Here is a 14,598-nt window from a genome sequence, read left to right as displayed (position 1 = left end):
CAAATAAAAAACTTACCTTTCATGTCTTTATCAAGAACAAACATAAAAACCTGAATGTAAATCCTTGAATGACCTTAAAAAAAGCTAATTGGAGTCAGGTATTAGCATACCTGTGGACTAGAGCTACTTTGACTGATAAAAAACACTCAAACTTTTTAAGTTTGCACAAAACAAATACACTTATGTGAGCCATGCCTTGCCAAAAAGAGCTTTTAGAGGATACAGATATAGAATTGTTCTAAAATTGTTCTAGATTTGTTGATTTACATAAACGCTAGAAAGATTTACAAAGTGATTTCAAATGACTTGGGAAATTCGCCAGTCTACAGTTGGAGACACTTTGAGACTTGGACTGTATCCGTCGTTCCCGCGTTCTTCCCGACCACCACCATCGTTCCCGAAGAGGTCTTCTGTGTTTTGTCTCTATGACTAAAGTCCTATTGCACTCACACCTGTCATCATAAAGTGCTTCGAGCAGCTCATCATGAGACACATCAAGACCCTGCTGCCCCCCACTGCAGTTTGCGCATCGTCCTAACTGTTCCATGGACAACGTTATCTCCACCACACTCCATCTGGTCCTCACACATCTAGACAACAAGGACACCCAAGTTCACATGCGCCAACACCCTGATTTACAACCATCTAGAAATTGCACAAACCAACCTGGAATTGTTTTTTTGCACAATATTTATAAAATTAGCTGCCATTTGCTCTGCCAAGTACTCTTTCCTCTTGTTTGCACATTTGCGCATGCACTTTTTTTTGTGTTATTATTTTAGGCACATTATGTTTGCCAATACCCTACCCTAGATTTTTGCGTGTAAAGCAAAAAAAGTCCCATTAGAGAGATTACCGATCCATTTTCTCCCTCTCTGTTTTAGCTTGTCTTAATGTGTGCGCGCGCATAATTTGAGAGCGTGTCTTTTCACACACACACACACACACACTCTCTTGACTTTACAACCCCCCCACCCCATCTCGTCTAAACACACAGAAACAGTGCTCTGTCACAATTCTTTTCAAAGGTAAAGTGCAGGTTCATTTGTTTGTTTGTTTTACTTTACAGCAGTGATTCCGTTAGTATGCGCTCACACGATTGTCATTAGCGATGTTTCATGCTAATTTTTCCGTCTTTCTGTTAATGTGTGTGTTTGTGTGAAAACCAAATAAAAGAGGAGAAAGGTTTACAGTGTAAGATGAGAAGGGGGAGACAGGAGGGGCTGAAAGTAAGAGTCTCCTCTTACTTTAGCTTTACACACACACCCAGTGCTTGCGTGCATAAACGGAAACATCTGTCAGGATTTTTTTTTTTTTTAAGGTATTTTACTTAAGGTAAAATTCAGGTTAATTTGTTTTATTTTTACTTTATATTTTGTATTAATTATTTTTATATATTTCTTTTTTTGGGCTGCGGAATGAATAATTTGAGTTTCTATTATTTCTGTATTCACTGTATTTTTTCCATTATTTCTGTATTTCTATTCACTGTATTTCTTTTAATTTTGATTATTATTTACATATAATGAAAACTCAAAATTCAGTATCTCAGAAAATTAGAATATTGTAAAAAAAAAAAAAAAAAAAGTCAATATTTGAGACTCATGGTGTCACTCTAATTAACAGGGATAATCGCAGAATTGTGAAACAAGGCACTTTAAAGAATTAAGGAAGAGATTTACAAAAACTGGACTGTAGCTGGAGTCAGTGCTTCAGAAGCCACCATACACACGAACATATCCAGGACATGGGCTACAACTGTCACATTCCTTGTGTCAAACCAGTCTTGTACCAGGGATAATGCCAGGTGTCTTATATATAATAGGACAAAAAGGACTGTTGCTCAGTGAGCCAAGGTCCTCTTTTCAGACTAAAGTAGATTTTGCATTTCATTTGGAAATCAAGGTCCCAGAGTCTGGAGGAAGAGAGTAGAGGTTTGCACAGTCACTGGTGGTTTGGGGAGCCATGTCATCTGCTGGTGTTGGTCCACTGTGTTTTATTGGGTCCGAGGTCAGTGCAGTTGTATACCAGGAAGCTTTAGAGCACTTCCTGCTTTTCTCTGCTGACCAGCTTTATGGAGATGCTGATTTCATTTTCCAGCTGGACTTGGCATTAGCCTAATAAAAATTTAAAAGAAATAAACACAAATATATTAGTCTGTGTGTAATTGCATGGCATCGCATTGCATGCTTAAGCAAGGAAATTTAGATGCTACCATATTTAAAAATATTTTTTATGCATCTATGTTTCTAAATATTCTATGTAGATTTTCTGCATTGCATTGTTTATTGGGTTTGAATAACTGTACTGACATCAACAAGTACATAGTCTATGCACGCTTTACTGTAATTTTAAAAAGATCTACATGTATGGGCATTCTTTGTATCATTTTGTAGAATACTTTTTTCTCTTTTTACCACAACATATTTCACCCCTCTGGTCTTAACAGTAAAATAGTTTCACTCATACATAATAGTCTCAACCACCACCTCCCCAGAAGAGCAAGGTATATCATTTTTACATAATTCTATTCATTCTTCATCGCAAGCTCCACCTACACACATAGCTGGCTTTTATTTATGAGCACGTAACCATGTATGTGATTCTTTGTGGTTCTGTTTAAGAGCTGATTATTGTTTTGTCTTACTCATTTTCTTGATTGCTTATAGTGTGATCAGTAACGTTTCTCTGCTGCTCATTCCTCTTAAGGTGAGTTAACTTTAAATTAGGTTGACCCTGAGCTTAGTGCTTCCTAATGCATGGCGTTTTATGTATTCTGTTTCTATTATTATTATTATTATTATTATTATTATTATTAATAATAATAATAATAATAATATAAACTTTTCAAATTGATCAAATGTTAATTTATTGTACTTATTGGCTAAATACTGAACACAACAATAAAACGACTGGCTGAGTAAAATCATTAAATTAAAAAAATTCTCCCATATTTATTACAAACATTATTGCACAAACAGATTTTCTGCCATGTACCATTTTCTCCAAATACTCGAACAAGTCCATATACCTGGAATACTTACAGCAGTCTGAATTTAACATTTACTGAAATATTGATTCAAATAACTCAACCTCAACTCTCATAGTATATCACAGTACAGTACATTGTATTTGCACATTGCATGTACACATTATGTTGTCTTTTGTTGTCTTTTTTATGGTACTTAGATAGTTTTGTTAATTTATGGTGGCAATTTTATTTGTCTTAGCTAGTCATCTAATTACAGTAGGTGTCTTAATTAGCTAGTTAGTTCTTTTCATTTACAGTATGTGGTATGTATGTATCACCCTAGTCCTCGGGTAACAAAAGCCTACTTGACTTGACTTGAAAATTTCTTTTAAACAATGTGCAGGTTTGATCCACAGCTACAGGAAGCGTCTGGTTGGTTATTGCTGCCAAGGTGGGATAAACCAGGTATTTATTCCATGGCTTCACTTACTTTTTCTATTACCATTTTAAATGTTGAATGAGCGTGTTCAAAAAAGATCAGATCTTTTGTGTGATAATTTTAGGCACATTATATTTGTCAGTATCCTTGCCCTAGATGAAAATTATATCACATTTTATGACAAGTTAATACAGAAATACAATAGTTACTTAGAATACTTACAGCAGTCTGGTTTTGGCATTCACTGAAATGTTGATTAAAATAGTCTACATTGCTAACTTGACCTTTAAAGTGACAATGTGTAATATATAGTAATATATATAAGAGAAATTTTGCTTATCCTAACTAGCTTCTGGCAGAACAAATATTTCTGTAGGTGCTCTAATTTTGCGCTTGCAGAACTCATGCTCACACAGTCAGAGCACTGCCCTTGGCTTCTGTGTCAATGCTCCTTTTTACTTCTTTGTGAGTTGATAGTACTGATTCATAGTGTTTTATATTGTTTTTCTATTCAGTCCTGCATAGTTTCCTATATATATATTTTTTTTTAAGTAAAGTTTCACTGTATATTAACGAATTACTAGATAATTGCAATACGATTTTGCTTTGTAATTTTTTATATTTGGTAATACAGTTCTAATAATCTGTTCTAATACAATTTAATTCTGCAGCCCCGAAATGAATTGTGACAAACCTTGTTCACATTCTGGGTTTGGTTCAGCATTAAGTCAAGAATGTTGCTAAAGTTGCAAATTAATATTTAAAGTATCAGAGTTACAGTCACACATCTGTTCATAAATGTGGATTATATTTTACACACAATTTATTTACCCATTAAAAAAATAATAATAATACTAATAAGGTCTTGATATATGAATAGTGCGCATGCGCTTTGTCTGCCGTGCGTCAAGTGATCATAACTTAGCCAATGCAAGTCAACCATCTCCCATGCTCGTCTCATGTATAGTCAACATCCTTGTGTGCGTGTACTATTAACTATAACATTGTGACCATGTGTGTGCGCACGTAAAGCATTTTTTTTATTTGGTGGTCAAGTGTAGAGACAGTTCTTTAGTAACTGTACTGCAACAATGGCCTTCGTGAAAAAATATGGTTAAAAAGGCAGTTGCAGTGCAGAAGATGAATCTGTTCAACGTCAATGTAACGTCACATTTCCGCTAAATCCTCAAAAGTAGAAAAAAGCAAGTGTCATTAGAAAGGTCCCTTATTACAGATGTTTTCCAACAGAGCAGCGATTCTGTTAGTGTGTGCATGTGTGTTTGTGCGTGCGTGTGTATTTGTGCGTGTGCGTGAAAGTTGTCCTTCTCTCCCTTCTCGTCTTACTTCAGCCACAATGCTTATCAAAGGTAAAGTGCAGGTTAATGTGTTTTATTTTTATTTTATATTTTGTATTAATTATTTTAATATTTATATTTTTGGGTTGTGGAACGAATCATCAGAATTTCTATTATTTCTTATGAAGGAATTCCTATTAATATACGAGTGTTTTGACATACAAGCACGCTTCCTGGAACGAATTTGCTTGCAATCCAGGATTTAACTGTATTTAGACTGCTGCATACTGTAAGGTTGGTCGTGATCTGACATGCATTATATGAACAAGTCTTTTTGCTTTCTTTCAACAGTACGTCAAAAGCCCTAATTTTTACCTCAGGCAAGAAATAACGAAGATTAACCATTCTCTCCTCCCCCCCCAAAAAAAACAAAAAACATATATACAATGGAACGAGAGCTGGACTACTGTGTTCTTATGAAGGGGATTGAAGAGCTTGATTTCCAAGGGAATGCTGTGCCAAGTAATCTTGTGCTAATAGGCAGCCATGCCTTTCCACTCTTTATGAACCCAAGAGGTCAGGTCCTAATGGCTGCATCTTGCTATGGCCAGGGACGTATAGTAGTGCTGGGACATGAGATGTATTTAACAAGTTTCCCAAACCTAGTAAAGAATGCCTTGACATGGCTTATTACATCTGAGTCTAAAAACAAAACAGTAGGTATTCAAAAAAATCTCAGATCCCTTGCAGTGAATTTATCCTCCCTCTCTATAAAAACTGAGGTGGGAGATTTCAAAAATGATGGTTTAGCAGTCTATGTCACTGATGCCTACAGGGTTGAATCATGTGCCAAAGAGTTAGTAGCCTTCCTTAAATCTGGGGGAGGCTTGCTTATTGCTGGTCAGGCTTGGAACTGGGCTCAAACCCATCCAGGAGAAAATACACTGCTCTGCTTCCCTGGCAACAAAGTGTGCAGTGTGGCAGGAATCTATTTCTCAGAGCTTCCAGGAAAAGTTGGCAAATTTTCTGTGCCCAGGCAAATTCCCTCAAGCTGGCTGGCCGTGTCGTAAGTAATGTAAATGTAAATTTGCCTTTTGTTTTTAAAATGTTTTTGTAATTTTCTCAAATATCTCACTTGATTAATGTTGGCCTATTCACAGGATTGGTAAGGACTTCAAAGATGACCTAAAGTTCCTACTCCAAGGTGTTTCAATGTTTGATGTTCAAGGTGGCGCTTTAGCATCTGAATTGATGGCACATGGACCCTTAGCCTTTCCTATTGCACTTACCCCATGTGGTAGAGCCTTTATTGCTGGGGCCTACTATGGACAGGGGAGAATAATTGTGGCCGGCCATGAAGGTTACTTTGGTCGTGACTCACTGTCCAGCTTCTTGATCAATGCTATTCGCTGGCTTGATGAAGGGCGCAATGGGGTTATTGGAATTATGCCTCAACTTAAAGATGCCCATCGTATTTTAAGCCAGTCAGGACTGAATTGTCAATTCACCGGATTTAGAGAAGACCTAAGCGTCTTTGTCTGTACTTCCTACGATGATTCTCAGTGTCAAAAGATCCAGGAGTTTGTTGCTGAGGGTGGAGGTCTTATGACAGGAGGTCATGCTTGGCACTGGGCACAGTGTAACCCCAATCATAATGTGATGATGGATTGCCCAGGAAACCATATAATCAACAAAATGGGACTGTGTCTCATAGAGAACACCATAGGTGGAGGCTTATATAAAGCCCAGCAAATAACAAAAGATGGGGACAGCGGTACACAGGCATACCATTTTTGTGACTTGCTGAAGCGCTTTGCCAGCCATGTCATCCAAGGTCAGGATCTTACCAAACTTGAAGAGGAATGTCTGCAGAAGCTGGGAAATGATTGTGCAAATTATCTGCGCATGCAGGCTCATGACAGCGCTTCCTATACTTCAACAGTTGCACTGATCACAGATATGGTGAAAGAAGCAGGTGTTCCACAGGTGTGTCATACATGTCCTGCTCAGAGTAACAAAGATAAAATGCTGCTTCATGTGGGAAGTGAGGTGTACAAGGTGTGCAAAGATCCAGATGCACTTCTGCCATTCATCATTAACAACATACCCAACCTGCCTAAAGTATCCAATGTGATAATTCGGATCAATGTGGACACATCGGGTAAAGATTCTCTTTTCTTTAAAAATTAAACTTTTTAAAAATTAACTTTTGTCTTTTGAGTTGTAATTGAGTATATGCTTGCAGAAATCTGAGTTTTTAGGTTTTACAACAGCTAGCCAAAGCTAAAGTCTGACTACATTGTTTACCTTCTAAAAAATACCTTGCTGCAGTGTCTAATGTTAAACGCAGGACACAGGTCAATTTTTATTGAATTGTTAAATATGTGCCACATAAGGTTATAATAAAAGTTATAGGTCTATAAGTTGCTAACTTCAAACCTCTGTTCTTATCTTTCCAGTCTTACATAAACTGTTCTGACTCGATTGGCAATGTTTTATTTATTTATTTATTTATTTATTTATTTTACCAGCTTAAATTATTGGTACCATCAGAGAATAAGAAACTCCACTGAGGGTATAACCTGTTCATTCAGTACATTCAGGTCATTAGCTAGCTTCATTTTATTGCCACATCACGTTGCTGAGCCTAGACCTGACCAACTGAAGCAACCCCTGACTGCAGCACTGCCTCCAGAGGCTTGTACAGTGGCCACTATGCATAATGGGAGTATTACTTCATGTGCTTCCCTTCTTACCTTGATATGCTCTGGTATAGGACTGGACAATGCAATCTGATACCTTTTTTTCCTGATTAATTGCAGCTGTTTATGGCAATCATGTATAAATCTTTTAGTGCCAGTTCTTGCCCAGTTAATGCACATAATTCCACTATTAAACACAGATCTGATTTCTATGGTTTAAGAAGCTCCACCGTTTAAGGGTCTTTATCTTGATCTTGCTTTCCTGGGATGGTCTTCATGAGAGCCATGAAGAAAACTTCATAATGGGGCTGTTTCTTGCAAGAACTATTCCAGAACAGCTGTGTTTTTTGCCATAAAGTGTGGATGTACAGTAGTTGTAGTAGCATTAATAGTGCTATTGACCCTGAACCCAACCTTACTCTGCACAAGACGACTGATGGTCTAAAGCACATTAAGAAGGCAAGACAAATGTCACAAATTAACTCTTGACAAAAGCAAACCTGTAAACTGAAAACCATTCCAGATGACTCATGAATCTGATGAGAGAATGCCATGAGAGTGCCAAGCTGTCATCAAAGCTAGATAAAACATATTTTGGGGTGTTTAACAATTTTTTGGGTTTACTACATAATTCCATACATGCTGTTTTATATTTTACATGTCTACACTATTAATGTACTATGTTAAAAATAACAAAAATTCTAATTTTATTTGTGTCATACACAATGATACACAGTATGACATGATAAATTTAATAAAATTCAATTAAACTAAAGATAGGATTTGCAATAAAATGTAACCACGGGGGGCACTGTCTTCTTGTGCCAGTCCTAAGTCTGGATAAATGCAGAGGGTTGTGTCAGGAAGGGCATCCAATGTAAAAACATTTGCCAAATCAATGATGCGAATCACAAAATAAACATTTAAGGTATAAAATTAATTATAATTAAAATATTAATTGTTATATAATTAAATAAATAAATAAATAAATTACACAAGAACAAAAATAACAAAATGAAAATGTACACTGTTTTTGTTTACCATCTGATCCGCACACAACTTTTTTAGGTCAGATTTCGTTCCTGACACAACCCTCAAGGTTTATCTGGGCTTGGGACTAGCATTGGGTGAGCCTGAATCCGGGCCTTCCGCATGGCAGGCGATAAACATACCACTGAGTCACCAATACCCCTATGAAAGTGTAAATGTGAAGCATAAAAATATAAAAGTATAAAAGTATAAAAGATATAGTGTATTATAGCAGCAGTATGACTTGAACTTGGAAGTACAGTATGAAATGATATGGGATGTGTGTCTCAGGGCCTAAAGTGCAAGTTAGTTTTCAATTTATGTGCAGTGTGCAAACAAGAAATGTGCAACATGCGTAATGTGCAACAATGTGTAAATCATGTTTCTGATGTGTTAGCCAGAATGTAGAATGTGTGCCAATCAATTTGGGCCTGGTTGTCCTGGTTATATCTTGGCCTTTATGGAGCAGAAGTGCTTTCCTGGACAAGGCAGAGAGAACAGTTCAATGTTGGGGTCTAAAGTCCTTCACTATCTTCCAGCAACGTTTACTGTAGATTGGGTGCAGGTTAGGGAGCTCAGTGTGGATGATGTGCTGAACCAGGTTGTGGTGTTTCTCATGCGGATGCTCTCTGGTACTGTAGTTTCTCTCCTGCTTTGTCCTCTATCAACTCCTTTGCCTTCATGACATACATAAGGAGGTTGTTCATTCTCCACCAGTTCTCAAGGTTTTTAATTAACAATTAGTGATGGCGCTGGAGTTGCTATAAGTGATGCAGTCATACGTTTACAATAAGTACAGCAGGGGGCTCATGACACAACCCTGGGGGCTCTAGTGCTGAGGGTGAGGAAGGCTGAGACATGTCTGCCCAACCATACTGCCTGTAGTCTGCCAGTAAGGAAGGTGGAGATCCACTGACACAGAGGTGGGCTGAGTCCCAGGTTCTCCAGCTTGGTGGTGAGTGTGGAGATTAAAAGGTGTCTATGTTAAAAGCTGAAGCATAGTCAACAAACATAATTCCCCTTCCTAGTGTCCAGGTGTCTTAGGGACACTAGAAACACCTTTAACTGCTCTGTGCTAACTGCTTATCTTGGAATGGTCTTTACGATTCTTCAGCATAGTACACTAGCCTACATTATCAGGACACTATTGTTTCTGTGTTTCTGTTGGCATCTAGAGATAAAAAAAACATACCAAGGTCTGACCCTCTGTATCCTTGTGGATAGTTTCAGCTATGAATGTACTTACATGTGATAATGTGTAAATTGTATTTTTACCCAGATGAGACTGTATAACATTCATATAAAACTATTGCAGATTGTGAGGAATGGATAAGCACAGGTCTGTACCTGTCTCCTGGAATGAGGACCTACATCACAGTACCTCAAGAAATCAAAGACAAAGGTTGGCAGGTAATTACTTTTACTCAGTATGTTGTTCAGTATATTACTCAAAACTCTAACATGTTTTAAAATTTTGCAGGAATTGGGGAGGTGCTCACATTATATATTTGCAGAAAAAGTAGAGATAATGTAAAGCTCATGTTTGCACGATACTGTATATCTACAGCTGCAGATTGGATGTCAGACAGATTGCTTGGGTGAGGCAGACCTTCTGAAACGTGCTCCTGTGGTGCACATGCGATGTGCGTTGGACAGTGAGAAGCTGCTGGTCAGGAATTTGTGGGGAGGCCTTATATACCTGATTGCACCACCAAAGAGCAAAGTGAATGGGGTGGAGGTTGTTGTACAAACAGCCATAAAAGCACCATACTACAAATCTGGTAAATTCAATTGTTACTCACATCCTTAACACCAGCACTGACTAATACTAAAACAGGTGTTTGCTAATAACCATTTTTAGCTGATCCTTACATTAACTGGTGGTGATCCCAAAAACAATACAAGAAACTTTGGCAGCAAAGCTGAAATAAGTAACTTTTTACTATCACAGCAAATTGATGGACATTTTAAGCACTTATTAAGATATAATAATATATGCATTACATAGAATAAAATTTGGAGGAGGCAGACAATCTTGTAAGTTTCTCTTTATTTTTCCACTTTTTCCGGTTAGGCATAAATAAATAAAACAACACAAGACATTTTAGAATGCCTTAGAACCAATTATTAAGTAGAAAAAGTGTTGTTTAAAATGACAACATTATAAGATGTGTTTTTTTTTTTCTTAAATGTGCCAGTGACTGGCTTTTAATGTGTGCATTCTGGCAGGTAACTGCACTCTTTTCAGTACTGCTCTCTATTCAAACCTACTTTCACTGATGCTCTGACTAACAGTTAGTGTCATTAATGCTTGTGGAACAACTGGGATGTGGAGTGATGCACATAGTTAAAGAACCCAGTGGTGTTACTGTCCATTATCACCAATCATGTCCAGTCAGATTTCTCAGTCAGAACTAATTGTAGTAAAGTAGCCCCTACCCCCACCTCTGGTCTCAATCACTACAGCCACAGTTCTTTTCAAATATAAGTTGCAGGTAAATTAGTTTTATTTTTACTTTATATTTTGTATTAATTAATATTATAATAATATTTTTGGGTTGTGGAATGAATTGTCAAAGTTTCCATTATTTCTTATGGGGAAAATCACTTTGATATATAAATGCTTTGATATACAAGCACACTTCCAGAACAAATTATACTCGCAATCCAAAGTTTCACTATATGTTTCAAGTTAGTCAGTCAGTGAAAATGCCAACTGGGTTGTCAAGCATAAAATGCTTACATTTCTATAAAGTATTTGACTAACACATTATAAATGACCGAGCAACCTATTCTGGCAAACCACAACTTATTATACTGTAACCAAACAAGTGAACTTGACATTTCTTCTCCATAAGGACAAACCAGTGTAGCAGACTGGGTGAAGGGGATCCGTAATGCACCGGCTCCTTGGGCAGAACTTGAGTTTGAAAATGTAATCATTACCCTACACTCAGACTTCATACGTAAACTGGACCGTCCTGATGAGGTAGCAGCTCTCTGGGATTCCATCATGAAGGGTGTGGCTGATTTGGCTGCAAAATCTGCCAAGTTTCCCCGCAAGGAACGTTTTGTCGCCGATGTTCAGATCTCTGCAGGTTTGATATGGAATTTGTCAAAAGCACAACTATATTAACTCATGCTGCTTAGATGCAGAATAACTGACAAACAAAGTTTCTCAATCCCCTGTCCTTTCGTAACAGGTTTCATGCATGCTGGCTACCCTATAATGATTCACACCACCTCTGTCGAAGAGCTCCTGAACCCAGAGGCAGCTCGTACGCAGGGTATTTGGGGAGCCATTCATGAATTAGGCCATAATCAGCAGTGCTCTCCATGGGAGTTTCCTCCACATACTACCGAGTGTACCTGTAACTTGTGGTCAGTGTATGTGCATGAGGAGGTGCTGGGGGTAAACAGGGCAAAGGCTCATCCAAACATGACTCCAGAAAAAAGAAAGAGCCGTGCTGAGGATTATGCTAAGGGAGGCAGGAATCTGGACAAATGGAGGATGTGGACAGCCCTGGAAACATACATGCAGGTAAACAGCTACACATTTTTTTTTATATACTGTATATATATATATATATATATATATATATATATATATATATATATATATATATATATTTGTGTTACTAAATACAAAGTGCAAATAAATGATAAATGTGAAGTAATTTGGTGAAAGGGTATTGCTAATTCTGTATTTACAATTCTAGTTCCTGAATTAATTGCATAATTATGGAAGAATAGACAGTAAGTTTAAAATAAAGGTGCTGGACATTAAAGTCAATCACTTTGGTCTCATCTGTCTATAGGGCATTGTTCCAGAAGTCTTGTGGTTTGTTCAGATGCATTTTTGCATCTTATTTAGTATTGGATGTGCGCCTAAGTTTCGTCCTAAGAAATGTGCACTGGCACAAAAACTTATAAAAAAAACAAAACTTCATAAATGTTGTCATTTAAATATATGCATATTTCATATATATTTTCATTCAACCCTTAAAAGTACTAAGTTTTAAAACAGTAGCTGGATAAAAATTTGCATTTTTGGGATGTTTTCCACTCCTCCCCTTTCTTACCATACACCTGTTTTGTTTCAGCTACAAGGTAAATTTGGCTGGAATGCTTTCAAGAAAGTCTTTGCAGCCTATCAGAACATGCAGAATGTGCCAAACGACAGAGATGGAAAGATGAACTTGTATGCTGAAACATTCTCAAAGGCAGTGAACATGAATCTGGCTCCTTTCCTTAAAGCTTGGGGTTGGCCCATTCAGCCCAGCACTGAGGAAACCCTCAAAAGCCTGCCTAAGTGGAGTGACCATCCTATGGCCCAGTATGCCTAATTCCCCAGTCTCAGTCCCAGACTCTCTTGAGTCTTGGTAGGGTTGATTTCATAGTCCTATTATGCCTAATGCCTTATTCTCATTATGCTTAATGCCATAGTCCTAGTATGCTTAATGTCCCTTTTCCAGTATGCCTAATGGCCTATTCGCAGTATGCTTAATATCTTATTCCCAGTATGCTTGATGCCCCTGTCGCAGGTTGCTTAACATCCCAGTATGCTTGATGTATGATTGGTACCTTAGTCCTAGTATCCTTGATGTCCCAGTATGATTGAAGTATGGTTTATATCCCAGTTCCAATGTGCTTTATTCACAAGTACTAGTATGCCCCAGTCTCAGTATACACAATTGTATAATCCTGAAACCTTTTTTTTTCTTTTAGTGGTGGCCTGGGTGTAAATATAATGGTGATAAATATTAACATACGTTTTCAAAGGTGAATATAAACAACATGATGCAGATATACGTAAATGGCCAATTATTAAATTGTTCTAAAACTGAGTATAATCTCATTATTCTTACAGATATTCTCCATTTGGACCTGAATATGTTAATTACACATAAATGTAACAGCTTTTATATATAACCAGCCTGCAGAGCTTTTTTATGCTGTTTGCAAATAAAACAAATCCTTAAATATAATGTGTATCCCAAGGTGTCTTTTTTGGGGGTATATTTTAATTATAAAAAGATTTCCTTGGTTTGTATTTTATTTAATTATCAAATATTAACTACATAAATGTTTATGTATTTTTTGTATTTTATTTAAAAATTGACATGAAGAACAGAGAAACAGGATAATTTAAAGCTGTTTTATATAGTTACAATTCTAAAATATTCGTATGGGGGGGGCATATTCTGTACTCCTCTTAGTGTGAGCACAACATAACACCTTCTGCATCCTATTAGTATTAATATGGGTGCATTTACCCTGCATTTGGAGGTGATCTTTAGCTGGACAATCAATAAATCAATAGTAAAGCTTGCTTTTTAAATTTTAATAGACTTCACAGGCTATAATGTGGCACTGTGGTGTAGTGGTTGGCACAGTAGCCTCGCATTTCCAGGTTTAAAAGTTTGCGTCTGTGTGTTTGGTTTGCATGTTCTTCCCCGTGCTTGGTGGGTTTTCTCCTGGAACTCTATTGTCCTCCCACAGTCCAAAGACAGACAGATATTCCAACTTGCCTGTAGTGTGTAATGTTTGTGCTACACTGGCACTACTCCCAGGGTATACCCTTTCCAGTGCCCCGAGTCAGCTGGTATAGGCTCCAGGCGTCCTGCAACCTTGAGCAGGATAAGCAGTATAGAGAATGAATGATTGAGCAATCCTGCTGAAAAATTCCGAAATGAATTCTGCAAAACCTTTCTAAAATCTCCCTGTAACTCACCCAACATTGCCTGCAGAGGCGAGCATAGGATTTCTCCTCTCTGCTTAAAAATAAAAAAAAAGAGAGTAGCAAAATTGTCTTCATTTAAACAACTTTCACCTGAACTCTGTAAAGGACAGAGCGCTGCTCACTTCCCAGCTGCACAAATGCACCGATCCCCTGAGGCAGATAGCAGCACAATTCTCCAACCTGAATCAAAAACCAACCGACACACACACTCTTACTCAAGCACACACCCAAACATACAAACACTCTCAACCAGGGACACCCTTAAACAAATGACACTATCCAAGCACACAAACACACCCAAACAAACACTGAAACGCCTCTAATTCCAGACTGAATACATTTCAAACAAACAGAAGACATACACTAAACAGTAAAAAAACTAAATTAAATCCCAATGCAAACTAAAGACACCAAACAGA

At 37.5% G+C, this 14,598-nt stretch overlaps 1 protein-coding gene across 2 annotated transcripts; it reads left to right on the top strand.

Moving 5' to 3' along the window:
• Positions 1 to 2,625: 2,625 nt before the first annotated feature.
• LOC128532884 (TRPM8 channel-associated factor homolog) lies at positions 2,626 to 13,373 on the top strand. 2 transcript variants are annotated; one of them, XM_053507009.1, is made up of 9 exons: positions 2,626 to 2,709; positions 3,375 to 3,436; positions 5,057 to 5,771; positions 5,866 to 6,866; positions 9,752 to 9,846; positions 10,004 to 10,217; positions 11,394 to 11,534; positions 11,640 to 11,977; positions 12,540 to 13,373. In XM_053507009.1, the coding sequence occupies exons 3-9, from the start codon at positions 5,152 to 5,154 to the stop codon at positions 12,780 to 12,782; spliced, it is 2,652 nt and encodes an 883-aa protein (XP_053362984.1). In that variant the 5' UTR covers positions 2,626 to 2,709; positions 3,375 to 3,436; positions 5,057 to 5,151; the 3' UTR covers positions 12,783 to 13,373. The 2 variants fall into 2 exon arrangements, with proteins under 2 accessions (XP_053362984.1, XP_053362983.1); XM_053507008.1 differs by having other exon boundaries at positions 11,295 to 11,534.
• The last annotated feature ends 1,225 nt before the right edge of the window (positions 13,374 to 14,598 follow it).

Source organism: Clarias gariepinus, chromosome 11, assembly GCF_024256425.1.
Source record: "Clarias gariepinus isolate MV-2021 ecotype Netherlands chromosome 11, CGAR_prim_01v2, whole genome shotgun sequence".
In the NCBI taxonomy this organism is placed as follows: Eukaryota; Metazoa; Chordata; class Actinopteri; order Siluriformes; family Clariidae; genus Clarias; species Clarias gariepinus.
This window is presented reverse-complemented; position numbering and strand designations above follow the sequence as displayed.

Coding starts and splice junctions, on each gene's coding strand:
- LOC128532884 (XM_053507008.1), top strand. CDS start 5,152: ATGGAACGAGAGCTGGACTACTGTGTTCTTATGAAGGGGATTGAAGAG. Junction 10,218..11,294: donor AGCACCATACTACAAATCTG/GTAAATTCAATT, acceptor CTTCTCCATAAG/GACAAACCAGTGTAGCAGAC. Junction 11,535..11,639: donor CGATGTTCAGATCTCTGCAG/GTTTGATATGGA, acceptor CTTTCGTAACAG/GTTTCATGCATGCTGGCTAC.